Genomic DNA, 13,814 nt, shown 5'->3' with positions numbered 1-13,814 from the left:
CACGCAGTTCGAATGATATGTGTCTTTTACAACGACATTTTGTCACACAATTCAAATGGAGGACAGTTGTGACGATATGTGTCTTTTACAACGACATTTTGTCACACAATTCGAATGGAGGACAGTTGTGACGATATGTGTCTTATGTGGGTTGATTTTACAAGTTACAAGGACATTTGGTCAGACGTTTCGAAGGAGGCAGTTGTGACGATATGTGTCTTGATGATATGTATCCGGCAACATGATTTCGTCACAGGAAGACATATTATCACCCTGATACTCTGAAGACACATGATCACGTTGTGACAAAGTGTGTCTGCCTCTATATAGTCTCGTCCCCGGTAACAAGAAGACGAACTCTCCCTGACAACGTCTCTATTGATGGTGACACTGCGGCCAATAACGTAGCAAGGATGTGCCTTATGTACGCTCCTAAACACCGAACTTTGGTTGACTGATGATCCAGGAATCTATTCTTGTAGTAGCTGCGGCCATTGTTTCAAGTTACTCAATGAAGAATTGGATCCCAAACTTCATGTATTGCCGCAAGCAAAATGCAGGCGACCGCCGATGAAGTCTAATATTTGACAACAATAGGCCAGCAAAATTACAAGAGTAATTCCAATATGGCAGACGATTTATATTTGAATTTCCGTCATATTCTGCAATGACTGAGATCGAACCAGGAAGACCTCCAATGCAAATCCGTTGCGGTTTCCTTGGCAACGCCGCGGTCTTGCATCGAAACAAATAGATCGCCTCGATTGGACAACAGCCGTTTGGAATCACCGAGAAAGTCAATATGGCCGAGGTAGGACTATATAAAGTCTGCCGCCGCCCCACGACTTCTTCGATGCCTTTCAACCACCACCCCAAGACGGCCCATAATATTCCCGTTTAGGTCCTCGTCCTGCTGTCCATCAATCGATGGCGCCAAGAATCGTACCCGGTCTGCCTGACCCAGTTGCCCATGATGACATAAAGCTCTCGATAACCTGTCCAGTGTGCGATCAACTTCTCACCAGCGTCAGAGGAAACCAATCGGAACACGAACATAGGAACCGCATGCGCGTTAGGCTTCTGACGCATGTGAATCACAAAGCACGTAAAAACGACACAGGACATCAGGAATTCTTGAACACTTACCAGGCAAACAAAGCAAGTGTCGAACTGCCCGGAACAGCCGCCGAGGTCCATCGGCAGGTGGAGAGAAACAGAAGGGACCAAAGGAGACAAATCGCGCTTGAAGCCGAAGCTCGAGCGCGGGAAGAGGCACTCAGAGACGCCGACTCCGACAAACATTGGCAACGGTACCTAGAGGAACCGACGCAAGGCGCCATCAAAATAGCTCACAATGGTTAACAAATTACTGTCGGAATGTTCCCGAAGTCCCTCCTTCGCCGGAGTCAACCTTGGTGGCTCCGACTAAGAACATGGAAAATCTGTTCTTCTTGTTGGAACTGATCGGGTTGACGCCGTTGGCGATGCTGCCAACTGAAGAGCCTTACAGCAGTCGCGAATTAATCAAGAATTAATCAACCATGTAGACCGAATCACCAGGATTTGGCCATGGGAGGGGACATTTCAACAGCTGGTGGAGAAAGTAATTGTCTTCTGGAATACCACTATCGAAATGGTACTTAAGAGTTTTATAGGTGACCGCCAATATATCCTATTCATCGGATTTCGATTCACGTTTGACCCAACGGCTGCGCAGTGCAGCCAAGCGCTCTGGCAACGCGAACGTTACAGACGCGATGCAGCCTTCGAATATGTCAGCTACTATGCGGCGTACGAGGACTTCCGGATCGATTTGGCAAGGATGGCCGAGCAACGCCAAATATGCGTGGCTAGAAGGGCGGCATGGGAAGAGGTGAAAACCAACTTTCCTGATCATTTGGTGCAAACTATTGTACGTTGGCGAAAGGGTGAGGATCTGCACACAATACTCGAAACAGAATATGGTAAATAAGTCGGTTCGAAAAGCTGGCCTTTGATATATGTGGTGACATTCCGGGATTAATTGTCGTAGCTCAAGTCATCAAGAATAGGAGAGGTCATAGTTAGTTGACAAGCGTTATAGACAACTTATCTAAATCATTAAGTCAGTCAATTTCAAGAGTCTAAACCAACAAAATTAGACGTCTTGCTCGTTAGATGCTCATATGTTGAGTTTGCCGACCTTTTAATACCTGGTCAGATCGAAGCTTGGTGCACTGCTTCCAAATCCAGGAAAAAGTCCTCGTCGCTCGTTATTGCTCAACTCCCAATGCTTCCCCACAACAACTAACCCACGATCGCACTTCTCCTTACCTTTGAAGCTTCAGGATAAAGTGCTACACATGACGAATGTATGCGAAATTAATTTCAGAGTATACTGTATCTACAGTTTAGCAGTTTACTACTTTATTTTACTTGATTCGAAGGATTAGACAGCGTACGATAGCAATCTCAGTCCAGACTTATTTATCATGGAATCGACCGATCGACTAAGTTATCAAGAAAGGATTTGTGTTAAGCGGTAGGTTTACTATGAGGAAGCTTGTTTTGTTAAGGGATATGTACTCCAGCGACGAAAATAATGAGAAAGCGTTAGCGAAGTTAGGGTGTTTGGTTACTTGTAGCGTTATGAGCTGGGTCTTGTGCGGCGGATGTGTGCCGCTGTGCCAGTTGTTTTTAATGTATTTAATATATGCGAATATTGCGAATAATTGCGAATAATTTTTTTTATTCGCATTCGCATTCGTAAGCATGCAAGATCCAATTATTCGCATGCGAATTGCGAATGTTCGTACGAATGCGATATATATTCGTCATTCGTGTCCACCCCTAACGATTTGTGAGGTATTGTCAGGATCCTACGATGAGGAAAATGCGGATCGACAGCTAGGAACTACCTTTATTATATGTAGTATCGACAAAGAAGAAAGAGAAGAGGAAAGAGACAAAGCAACACCATTAAACAACTATACTCCCTGCCGGGTCCGGGTAACACCGGCAGGACAAAGATAAGAGATTAAGAGATAAGAGGCCCGGCCCTCACATCATGCCCCTCCTCCAAAGAAATTCGTCCTCGAATTCTAAATCCGTCAACCTGTAACCCAAGAAATATAAATAATAGTTATCAAGAAGAAAAATATAAGTTCCACTATGTGTGGCTCAATGCTTGCGCCGCGTGTGCGGCCTTTCCGCGTAGAACGCGTGGTAGCCGTGCGTGTGGCGGCTCTCATCGGTTTCATGTCGCTATCCTTGATAGGCAGAGCGGGATGATCGGGATGCGTTCGGATGAATTCGTCGACCTTTTCGGGACAGTTCGATAAGTGCCACATGGGTTCCCACGTGTTGTCCGAGTCATCATCGTAGCCCTCCCAGTTGACATGGAAGTATAGTTGACCGTGGCCATCTGGCATATCGCGCGATGCATCAACAATTGCATGTACATTCCATTCCAGATGCCCGTCCGTGTAAGTCGGTTGTGTCACATTCGGCTCAAAATGCTGGCCCTCCACGGGTTCGTGGTATTGTTCAAGTAATTCAATGTGGAACACGGGATGGATTCTCATCTGCGTGGGGAGTTCCAGTTCATAAGCGTTGGGATTGATGACGCGTTTGACCGTAAACGGTCCCTCTTTTTTGTAATCCAATTTTTTGCACGGCCTGGAGGAACGAATGTTTCGTAAGTTCAGGTACACCCGATCGCCGACTTGATAACACTTCTCCTTCCGTTTGCGATCAAAATACTGTTTATTCATGAGTTGTGCGCGTTCCAGGTTCTCCTTGGCTATTTCATGGACCTCTCTCATGAAAATGGTGTACGAGGCGGCGCTGACATCCGTGATTTCTTTGCCTGACGCGTGTTCAGTTAGCGGTTCCATGTCCGCATCATAACCGTGCTCGAGGAAGAAAGGTGAGAATCCAGTAGCCGAGTGGCAGGAATTGTTGTATGCGAATTCGGCTAGGTCTAACCAGTCTTCCCAGTCATCCTGGAAGAAGTTGATAAAGGCTCGCAAGTACGCTTCAACGACTTCGTTAACCCGCTCCGTTTGGCCATCGGTGGATGGATGGTAGGCGGTCGAAAATCTCAATTCCATTCGCAGGTCTGTACTGAGTTGTGTCCAGAAGGAGTTCAACCAGCGTCGATCCCTATCCATGACCCATGCGCGCGGGAGTCCTTGTTTGGAGATAACTGTTTTTCTAGCGACGATTGCGGCGTCTTTGGCGCCTGATGCCTTTTTGGTAGGTGCTAATCGGACCCCTTTTCCGAAATGGCATATGTGTACTTGGATCGCGTCATTCCCGTATTTGGAAGTAGGTAAGTCGGTAATTAGATCGAGGCCGACTCTAGACCACACTCGATCGGGTATTGGTAAAGGTCTGAGGGTGCCATACGTCTTATGCGTATCTGGTTTATTTTTGCGACAGGACTGGCATCCCAAGCAGTAGGCGTTGATGTCAGTCCGCATTTTCGGCCAGAAGTAACGTCGTTGCGTCAGTTCCAGAGTCCGCTTCTGTCCCATGTGACCAGCCAAAGGTCCGTCGTGTGTTCGTTGGATAACTTTAGTTCGCAATGGTGATGGGACGTAGATCCTTCCGTGGTGCATTAAGATGCCGTCAGTTTCTTCCCAACCAGTAGGTTTCTTCGCCCTCATTTCGATTGCTAGTTCGTCGGTGCCCAGTGCTTGGCGAAATTCCGGATCGATGTCGGTCCCCAACGTTAAAGCTGCAAGTTGGAGATTTGCAAATCGGAGAAACTCTTGGGGTGCACCAGCTGGATCGCGCTCGTCGGTCTGATAGTCGGGACGGCGTGACGGGCCGTCGGCTGGATTAGTTCGTCCGGCGGTATGCTCGATGATGAGGTCAAAAGCTGATAATCGCTCGGCCCACCTAGCTTGCAGGGGATTCAAATTTTTAGTTGTAGTGAAACTGCGTAAGTTTGCATGATCAGTCCGCACGATCACGGTATGCCTAGCCCCTTGAACGTAGGGCCGGAAACGCTCCATCCCCCACACAATCGCCAGTAGTTCTTGATCGGGGGTAGCATATCGTCGTTCGCTGCCGCGGAACTTCTTACTCCAGATTAGGACCGGACGTAGTTTTCCAGCGCTGTCTTCCTAACACATAATTGCGGGGGCGGCGTCCTTACTCGCATCCGTGTAGACATAAATCTGTTTGGCCGGGTCAAAATGCGCGAGGATCTTTCCATGGACGAAGTGGGATTTAAGTAAGTCAAACGCTGCTTGTTCTCTTGGACCCCAACGGAACGGGAGTCCTTTTTTTGTCAAATCTGTCAGTGGTTTCGCAATGTGTGAATATCGTTCCACAAACCGCCGATAGAAGCCAGTGGTGCCAATAAATGCCTGTACGTCCTTAATCCGCCGTGGCGTTGGCCAGCTCCGAATAGTCTGGATGAGGTCATCCTCCATACGGATGCCCTCCGGTGTCACTTGGAATCCTAAGAAGGTCACCTCGCGAACGTGAAATAGACACTTTTTCAGCTTGATCCGTAGGCCCCATTCGCGTAATCTCTGGAGACAATTTCTAGTACGCTGCTGCACTTCATCGAGGGTCTCGCCGTAGATCAAGATATCGTCCAGGTATGCGATTAACTCCTCGTCCGTGAGTCCACGGAGGACATGATCGATGAAGCGTTGGAAAGTCGCCGGGGCGTTACATAATCCAAAAGGCATAACGAGCCACTCAAACAGGCCATAGCGTGTCTTGAATGCTGTTTTCCATTCGTCGCCTGCGCGGATCCGCAGGAGGTGGTATGCGTCTTCCAGGTCAAGCCTCACATAATACCTGGCTCTCCGCAAGCGGTCCAGCAGTACGTCTATCAATGGTAATGGATAGCGATCCTTGGTCGTAATGTAGTTAAGTTCGCGATAATCAAAATACATTCGTAGGTCCGAAGAGCCTTTCTTCGCAGCGAATAATACTGGGGCAGCGGCTGGCGACTGACTGACGCGGATTAACCCCTTCTGGAGAAATGCCTCTATTTGTTTCTTGGTAACAGCGAGCTCCAATTCTGACTGGTGAAACTGCGGTCGATTAGGTGGTGTTTTCCCTGGTAGTAGCTCAATCGCGTGATCAAATCCCGCCCGGTGAGGGGGTAGCTTGAAATCGTCGGCTGAAGTCGTCCCGGCGAAGATATCACTAAAATCCGCGTATTCCTCCGGTATCCGAGGTGTCGCGTCTTTTTGCGCCTCGTTCATGGCGGACGCAAGTTCGACTTTCAAATCTTCCTGTTCGGTCTGACGGGGTGACGGGAAATTGACCGGAGAGGATCGTTGTTCTCGTGGCTGGAACGGTGTCCAACGGCGGTCCACTTTCACGCTAGCACACATCGTCATGTCATTAATGGCCTCTTGCCGGTCTTCGTAATCTTCCTTATCATCGGCATTTCTGTCATCGTCTTTACTCCCTGCTCCTTCCACGGAGGCCGTGACGATTCCTAACTTCTTTGCGATAGAATCTAATAATCCTACTTCTCCCATCCAATCTGCGCCGAGAACTAGATCGGTGTCTGGTCCCAGCGGAAGTTCAATGGTTTCAGCCTCGAAATCTCCAAAGGCGGGAATTCGGCCCCGAACACGGTAGATCCGGACGTTTTCGGTGCCTAAGTCGATTCTCCGCTGATCAATAGTGGTGATCGTCATGTGTTCATTTCTAACAGGTGTCATGTTCATTTCTTTCGTAATTAGGGGATCGTGAAAACTCCCATCGGAGCCGGTATCAAAAAGTATTCGTATACGCCTTTCGCCTAAGTAGGCCACGCCTCGTAGTTGCCTCCCACCGCGTGTCTTTGCTGCCGCCGAAAATGCAGAGTCGCTCACAGCCACGGCGGAAGTGGTCAGTGAGCGACCGAGTTTTCCTGGCTGTTATTGATGACATCAGTAGGAAGCTCGACTGCAGCGACCCGCTTTGTGGTGGTGCTGCTAGTGCCCCCGTGCTTTGGACAATCCTTTGCCAAGTGTCCCTGTTCGCCGCAGTTAAAGCACAAACCCTTTCGTAAATATTCGGTTCGCTGATCGGAACTGCCGGCGGTACGCAATTCACCATTGGCGATCCTGTGGGGAGTTGCGACAGCTGTAATATCCACTCTTTTCGCGCGCTGCTTCTTGGTGTCCTGGAATTCCCTCTCTAGCCGCTGCGCTTTCTGTTTGACCTTCTCGTACGCTTCGAGGTCGACGTCAGAACGGCGAATGGAGCTTTTTAAACCAGGTGCCAGGGTTTCGAGAAAAAGAGACGCCTTCGTCTCGTCCGGCCAGGAAACTTGTGAACAAGGGATTTCAAATTCAGTGATATGGTCAAGTAGATCGTCAGCTGGCTTTTGTTTCATGGCCAGTAAAGCCGCACGTCGGTTGGCCATTAGATCTGGATCCTCAAAATGTTGCCTAATAGATGTCTTGAACCTTTCCCAGTCGTCGAGTACCTTGTCTGGGTCGTGACGATGGAATTGTTGCGCCCAGCGGTCTGGTCGTTCATCAAAACCGGATATGGCATAGGCCACCTTGTATCGGTCGGTCGGGAATTGGTGTTCATAGAGACGGAAATCCATGGTCAACCTATTGAGGAATCGGTCAAGGTTCTCAGGCTTGCCATCGAACTTGGTGCCCTTAAATTCCTTCGGCTTAAGCATAGACTCGGTATTCAAAGTGGAGCCCGTAGACTGTCCTCTAGCCTGTCGAAACTGAGTGTTCTCTCTCTCCAGAGTTTGAATTTGGGCCTGCAACTTCTGAATTTCGGTCTGTTGCTTTTTAGACTCTTCCTGACTCCGAACAGCGAATTCTTTCGCCTCAATGGCATCGTCTTCGTTCTCTTTAGCTTCGCGCTGTAGCTTTTCGCATTCTATTCGAGAAATCCTTGAATCCAACAGGCATCCACGCAAGACATCTCGTATCCCTGCTCCTTCGGGTGTCTCGTCGCTCAGCAGATGTTGTAGGATCTCGTTCAGTCTCTCAACGGGGATTTCAGGCGTATTATCTTCGTTCACGTCATTAATGAACTGTCTCACTTCGTCATCCAGTTCCTCGAATCTGGGATCGGTAACCAACGAGGGTCTTGGTCCGTTCAGTCGTGCCATGGTATCGGATAGGTAGTTTTCTAGGAATCGATGAAGGTCGATACTTTGTCAGGATCCTACGATGAGGAAAATGCGGATCGACAGCTAGGAACTACCTTTATTATATGTAGTATCGACAAAGAAGAAAGAGAAGAGGAAAGAGACAAAGCAACACCATTAAACAACTATACTCCCTGCCGGGTCCGGGTAACACCGGCAGGACAAAGATAAGAGATTAAGAGATAAGAGGCCCGGCCCTCACAGGTATCCAGAATCTTCGAATTAAAGCTGCTATGAATACGAATATTCGCAGGAATTGGTGTTATTTGTATTCGTTATTCGCAAGCCCCAACCACTGCAAATAATATTCGACTATTTTATTCGCAAATCCCGAGCAGTGCGAATCAGTTAATATTCGTTATTCGCCTAATAATTAATCGTCGAATATTCGCATCTAATCACGTCCTCAGGGTTAGGTTTTGAAAGTCCCAAGAGGGAATAGCGGGTACAGTCCCAATGTTGCTCGTATTTTACCCTTTCGTACTTAATTTTCAAAGGTCCACGGTAGCACCTTAGAGCCTTCCAGCTCAATGTGATGCAATATCCTCGAGACTCTCCCCAGCAGCAGTTGCCCAAATGTCCATATTCACAGCTTCATATTCTATTTTCAGGGTTTCAGGGTTTCACGTCCTAACACGTATTTTGGAGTACAGGGAGATCGTTTGTCAATCCCCATATGGTATAGATGTTCTTAGCATTGCCGAGCTTTAGGTTAAGCTCCGTAAGCTAAACGAGCACTCTCTCCGGGGAAGGTGCTGTCACTAGCCTCCACGAGTGGATCAATTGGGTTTACCCAGCACAGCCAACGACTGCGACCTAGACATTTTGAGTCTTCATTTTCGGTTCTGTTATTCTAATCTCGCGAGAAATGGCAACATTCTTTCTGCTTTTAAATATGGCATCGGAGGCAGAAGATAATCGGTCCCAAAGAAGATCTCGATCGAGGATCATACAAGCCTGTATCCTTTGCCACCGCTTGAAGAGGAAGTGCAACCGGAAGAGGCCTTGTTCGCAATGTCTTAACCGCCAAACTAGCAATTGCGCGTACAAAGCATTGACAGCTGAATATCTGGAAAGCCTTGAAAACGATACAATATCTCTAGATGTAGAGAACAAAATTCTGCAATCGCGAATCAGTCAGCTCGAAGCATTGATTTCTCAGCTGCGAAACCAAAGCAAAGATCCTGCTGATTTGCGTACTGACTGGAAAGGCGAAGGACCGCGGAAGTGGTCTACGATCAAGACGAGCTATTTTAATTTTTATGGTCGTTCGTTCTATCTAGGAGGACCCGCGGCCCCAAATCTCTTCATCGGATGATGTCCTTGCTTCCGAATCAACCTTCAGGTCTCTTGTTTGCGTTCGTTGGCGGCACCGACAACAACAAATCGAGCGTGAGTGAGGGTGGTAGTATCTTCCCGACAGCTTCCTCCATGAATTACAGTGTTAATGACATCTGCGCTTGCTTTCATAGCATCGCACGTGAGAGCCTCGACGCTATCCTAGATAGCTTCATTGAAATAGTCGATCCTCTTCATCACTATCTCCCTATGCCTTGGATATTACAAAGGTATGAATGATGCATGGACCTAGCAGTCACACCGCTGCCACAGGAAGCTGCTCTTTGTTTGCAGTGCTTGGTCTAGGGGATCTCGTGGCTCCCAATCCAACTCCTTGGAACTTCATTGCCTCATCCTTTCAACTTTTGGGAATGGCTAACTTTCTGACCTCGCCATCCATCGATTCAATCGCAACGTTCTGCTTTATCGCTGTTTACCTACAGCACTAAGGAAAATTGGGCGAACACTGGCCGTTACTAGGGACGGTGATTCGTTTGGCTCAGTTGATGGGGCTACATCGTGACCCAAGTCTCATTTCCAGCCTCGCTCCAGAGGAGATCGAAATCCGTCGCAGACTTTTCCACACCGTTGCTGCACAAGAAACTGCATTGAGCGTCATGTTCGGACGTCCCAATGGCCTAGGCTTCTTTGACTGCGCTTTGCCACAAGAAATTGGCAACGTGGAATTGTTTGGTGAAAGGACCTCACAAATTTCTATCATTACGAAATATTTTATAATCGATGTACCTGGGAACTGATGGAAATCACCCGCGATCTGGTTGCAAACTCATTCGCTCAACCTAAATCTTTGACACTTGCGGGGAAGAAATTGATCGCACGACAAATCCGTCAATGGCATAAGGACATACCGCCATCACTAACGTTCGAGCCGTCTGGACCGAGCCCAAAAGATCTGAACAGTCACGAAGAAAGGTCCATTACGTTAGGGTCGCCTTGATCCTGCATATCATAGTAAACCATAACGTGCTAGTACTTTATCGACTTCCACTGTTATCCAATTCTCATCCCGAGGCGGAAGAGGCCTGCATCGAGGCAGAAATAGCAAGGCTCGTTTCCTAAAATCGCGCGCATCGCATGGATGCAATGGTTCCGAGCGTTTCATGCAGCATTGATATGTCTGGTTGCAAAAAGAGCGAGACACACAAAATTTAGTCTCAAAATACGAGCCTTCAACACGTGGAAATCATGTGTCCGAATATTCTCCAAGATCCAAAATCAGAATGATAGCATACAATGTTGTCGGCGAGCTATAAACCGTCTTGATAATGTTGTCGAAAAGACAGCCAACGCCCGACGCCGATTGGCCTCCCAGGGTGTGCTTAGCAGCCATATTCAAGACAGTCCTTACAGTTGCAGATTGGTCCATCGACGGGCCGGGAACCCATCCTGATATGAGTTCAAACATTCCGCCAGCACCAATCGCCGATCGAGACGCAGACCGATTCTTCCCGAAGTCAATGAGCTGCGTTCCCCGAGTCAGGCGGTTTCGACAGATTCGCAGGATAACTATATCACCGAAGGGCTTGACTGCAATTACAATGACTTGTCATTAGGTTATGGACAGGCTTTGATTCTTACTTGACTCAGGTCGCCGTGCTAGATGAGCTTTGGTCATGAAATGCAACCGGGCAGACTCTGCTCAGGACGAGATATTTGGTCTGGATGCGGGGAAATGGCCGTTCTGGTTTACTACTGATCAAAACTTTGCAGAGAGAGCAGAATAAAGCTTTAATTGTGAGAAAGAAATCTACATCAACATAGGTTTGCGCAACTTGTAATCAGGGGTCCACATTTCTCCGTCAACACACACATACGATCCAGCATGTGACGGCCGAGAGCCGAGCGCAAAACAGAGCACAAGCCGTCGCGCCGGGAGAGAGAACAGCAACTATTAATCCTGACGGAGTCCCGAATCGAGCGCGAGCCGTAAGGACGGACGACCACGGAGCGAGATGGTCGTCACGTGTGTTTAGGTAGAATTGGAATTGCCTCAGGAGCTGGATTCTTGATTATTTCTCCCCAAATATGTCCCGACTTTTTCCCTAACCCTAGAAGCGATTTTGCGCACTAGTACTCTAACAAAGTAGCTTCACAAAAACTTTAAACTGCAGCAGGACTATTCCTTTTGTATACAAGCTCTAACTTTAAATGAGGCATCGTATCTGTAACCCTTGCCCTTTGGAAATTTTTCCGATGGTAAGGGTTTGCCATTCCCAAAATAACTGTTACCCTGCTCATTCCACACTTGTGATGTGTCAGCCGTGCAACCGCGTCTAACAGGGTATCAGTGACCTGACGTCATCTAGACAGGGAGGGGTTGCGTGTCATGATGCAAATCACAGACAGCTTATGACTTTGGGATAATCAATTATGACTGTGGCCAATGTTGAGCTCAAGACAATGTTACTAATCGCGTCCGCTTACCAATTATTACCACTATTACCAATCTTATCTGTCTATCCGTTTACCAAGCATTACCAATCGCGTGGCGTCCGCTGAGGTGATGAGCATAGCATGATAGTGACGCTTGTTCAGGGGTTATTCCACGTGTATAAGGCATATGTATAGCATGAAGCCGCCATCGAACTTGTAAATATCTGGCAGATTCTAGTTACGATATAGCCAATATACCAATTATCATCATGGACCAGCTTCCTGATCATTACTTCACTACTTCGAATTCGTTCACGAAGAACGTCTACAGAGATGTCTATCCCAGCGTTGACCCTACTTCGCCTGCTCTCTCTCAGGCTGGCAAAATCGTCGTGATTACCGGAGCCAGCAGAGGCATCGGAAAATATGTACGTCTAAATTTCCGAACGGTGGGTTCTTGTTGGAAGGTTGCTCACGCTAAACTGTTTGTAGGGCTTTGCAGTCGCCTTTGCCAAAGCTAACGCGAAAGCTATTGTTATCACTGCTCGGAATCCGGCAACTCTGAAAGAGACCGAAGAGGAGATCCGTAAGGTCAATAAAAAGGTGGAGGTTCTCCGTGTTGCCTTGGAGATCACCAACGAAGAGTCGGTGAAGAACTTGTTCGAGCAGGTCAAAAACAAATTTGGAACTGTGGACGTATTGGTCAATAATGCTGGAGTTTTCAACAGTGACGGTCAACAGATCAGGACTGCGTCGTTAAGTGATTGGTGGGGAGATTTTGTAAGTTATTCATTCATTCTGTCCTTGCGTTATGGTTCGCGGTTTTGTCGCGTCGTTTGTTCGCTCGCTAATGTAGTTGGTTTTAGGAGGTAAACGTCAAAGGTTATATGCTAGTGGCAAAGTATTTCCTTCAAGTTCTCGGCACCGAAAAGAAAGGGACCGTAATTGGTTTGACATCTGGTGGCGGGCTTATGGTCATTCCCGGTATCTCTGCTTATTCCATCGCCAAGTTGGCAAATCTACAGCTCAGTGTTTATATCTCGGCGGAAAACCCCAATGTAACCGCTGTCGCCTTTCATCCTGGGATTGTTATGACCGATATGGTCACGGAGAGTTTCAAGGCGTTTGCCAAGGATACAGCGGCGCTGGCTGGAGGTGTGGTGGTGTGGTTAGCGACTGATGCTGCGAGCTTCATGAACGGACGTTACATGACTACGAACTGGTCTGTGGACGAGCTTATGGCGAAGGAGGAGGCGATAGTATCGAAGGACTTGCTGAAGATCAAGTTGAGTGGCGACTTCGGTGTTGCTGAGCTTCAAAAGTGACACATGACAAGATAGTTAATGCTAGCGCATTTTCGAAGTAATATTAATCCGCATCTCCCTTTAGCATCTTATACTGGTCAAGGTTGGCTGTACAAATATAAAACTCCGTCACATCTCTCTATTTATTATATCTTACCTCCAATGAAGCTTCCTTCCTCGGCTTATCTCCCTAGTATTGGACTTATGGGTCTAACGGCACGAATACAATTTCTCACGCAATCTATGTTCGATAATACGAATAACGCGGCGAATACAAGTCGAATGACGACCGGGGGATGTTGAAAGCAATTGAGTTTTCACACCGTCGGGCCAAACTGCAGCTCCTGAGTTTAGAGCTTCCCTATAACAAAAACTCTGAGCACACTCTGATGTTTGGTCAGAGCCGCTCTGATGGCAATTTGCAGAGCCACTCCAAGAAATTGTTGTTGTCACTCTGACGACTGGTCACAGCGAGTCAGTGAACAAAATAAATGGCACTATCCATACATCTGAAAACTCTTTGGACAGAGTCACTTGATCGATGTGACTCTCCCGCCGCACACGATCCTCTACAGTATTTCGGCATAGCGAGTTCCTTGTGACAAGTCACTAGACTCGAGTAACTACGAGAGTTTTCAGGAGTAGCTTCCCATTTA

General features: G+C 47.7%; 4 protein-coding genes across 4 annotated transcripts; 3 read left to right on the top strand and 1 right to left on the bottom strand.

Annotated features, from left to right (window-relative positions):
• Nucleotides 1–1,633: 1,633 nt before the first annotated feature.
• Nucleotides 1,634–1,972, top strand: POJ06DRAFT_239822 (uncharacterized protein; the record flags this gene model as incomplete). Its single annotated transcript, XM_056186056.1, has 1 exon — nt 1,634–1,972. One exon carries the CDS (start codon nt 1,634–1,636, stop codon nt 1,970–1,972), a length of 339 nt encoding a protein of 112 aa, XP_056042421.1.
• A 5,463-nt stretch (nt 1,973–7,435) lies between these two features.
• Nucleotides 7,436–8,083, bottom strand: POJ06DRAFT_200302 (uncharacterized protein; the record flags this gene model as incomplete). The annotated part of the gene is made up of 1 exon (XM_056185186.1): nt 7,436–8,083. A coding segment is annotated over one exon (648 nt), but the record flags the coding sequence as incomplete, so codon positions are not given.
• A 934-nt stretch (nt 8,084–9,017) lies between these two features.
• Nucleotides 9,018–11,458, top strand: POJ06DRAFT_296672 (uncharacterized protein; the record flags this gene model as incomplete). The annotated part of the gene is made up of 8 exons (XM_056190559.1): nt 9,018–9,349; nt 9,406–9,690; nt 9,738–9,891; nt 9,964–10,140; nt 10,161–10,380; nt 10,528–10,794; nt 10,936–11,034; nt 11,114–11,458. The coding sequence occupies 8 exons, from the start codon at nt 9,018–9,020 to the stop codon at nt 11,203–11,205; spliced, it is 1,626 nt and encodes a 541-aa protein (XP_056042419.1). The 3' UTR covers nt 11,206–11,458.
• Nucleotides 11,459–11,848: 390 nt separating this feature from the next.
• On the top strand, nt 11,849–13,626 carry POJ06DRAFT_226026 (uncharacterized protein). Its single transcript, XM_056185716.1, has 3 exons — nt 11,849–12,282; nt 12,347–12,634; nt 12,721–13,626. The coding sequence occupies exons 1-3, from the start codon at nt 12,124–12,126 to the stop codon at nt 13,177–13,179; spliced, it is 906 nt and encodes a 301-aa protein (XP_056042418.1). The 5' UTR covers nt 11,849–12,123; the 3' UTR covers nt 13,180–13,626.
• The last annotated feature ends 188 nt before the right edge of the window (nt 13,627–13,814 follow it).

The sequence above is a fragment of the Lipomyces tetrasporus genome, assembly GCF_029532465.1.
Source record: "Lipomyces tetrasporus strain NRRL Y-64009 chromosome Unknown POJ06scaffold_8, whole genome shotgun sequence".
Classification (NCBI taxonomy): Eukaryota; Fungi; Ascomycota; class Lipomycetes; order Lipomycetales; family Lipomycetaceae; genus Lipomyces; species Lipomyces tetrasporus.
The sequence above is the reverse complement of the archived record's forward strand: the minus strand, read 5'-3'. Positions and strand labels throughout refer to the sequence as shown.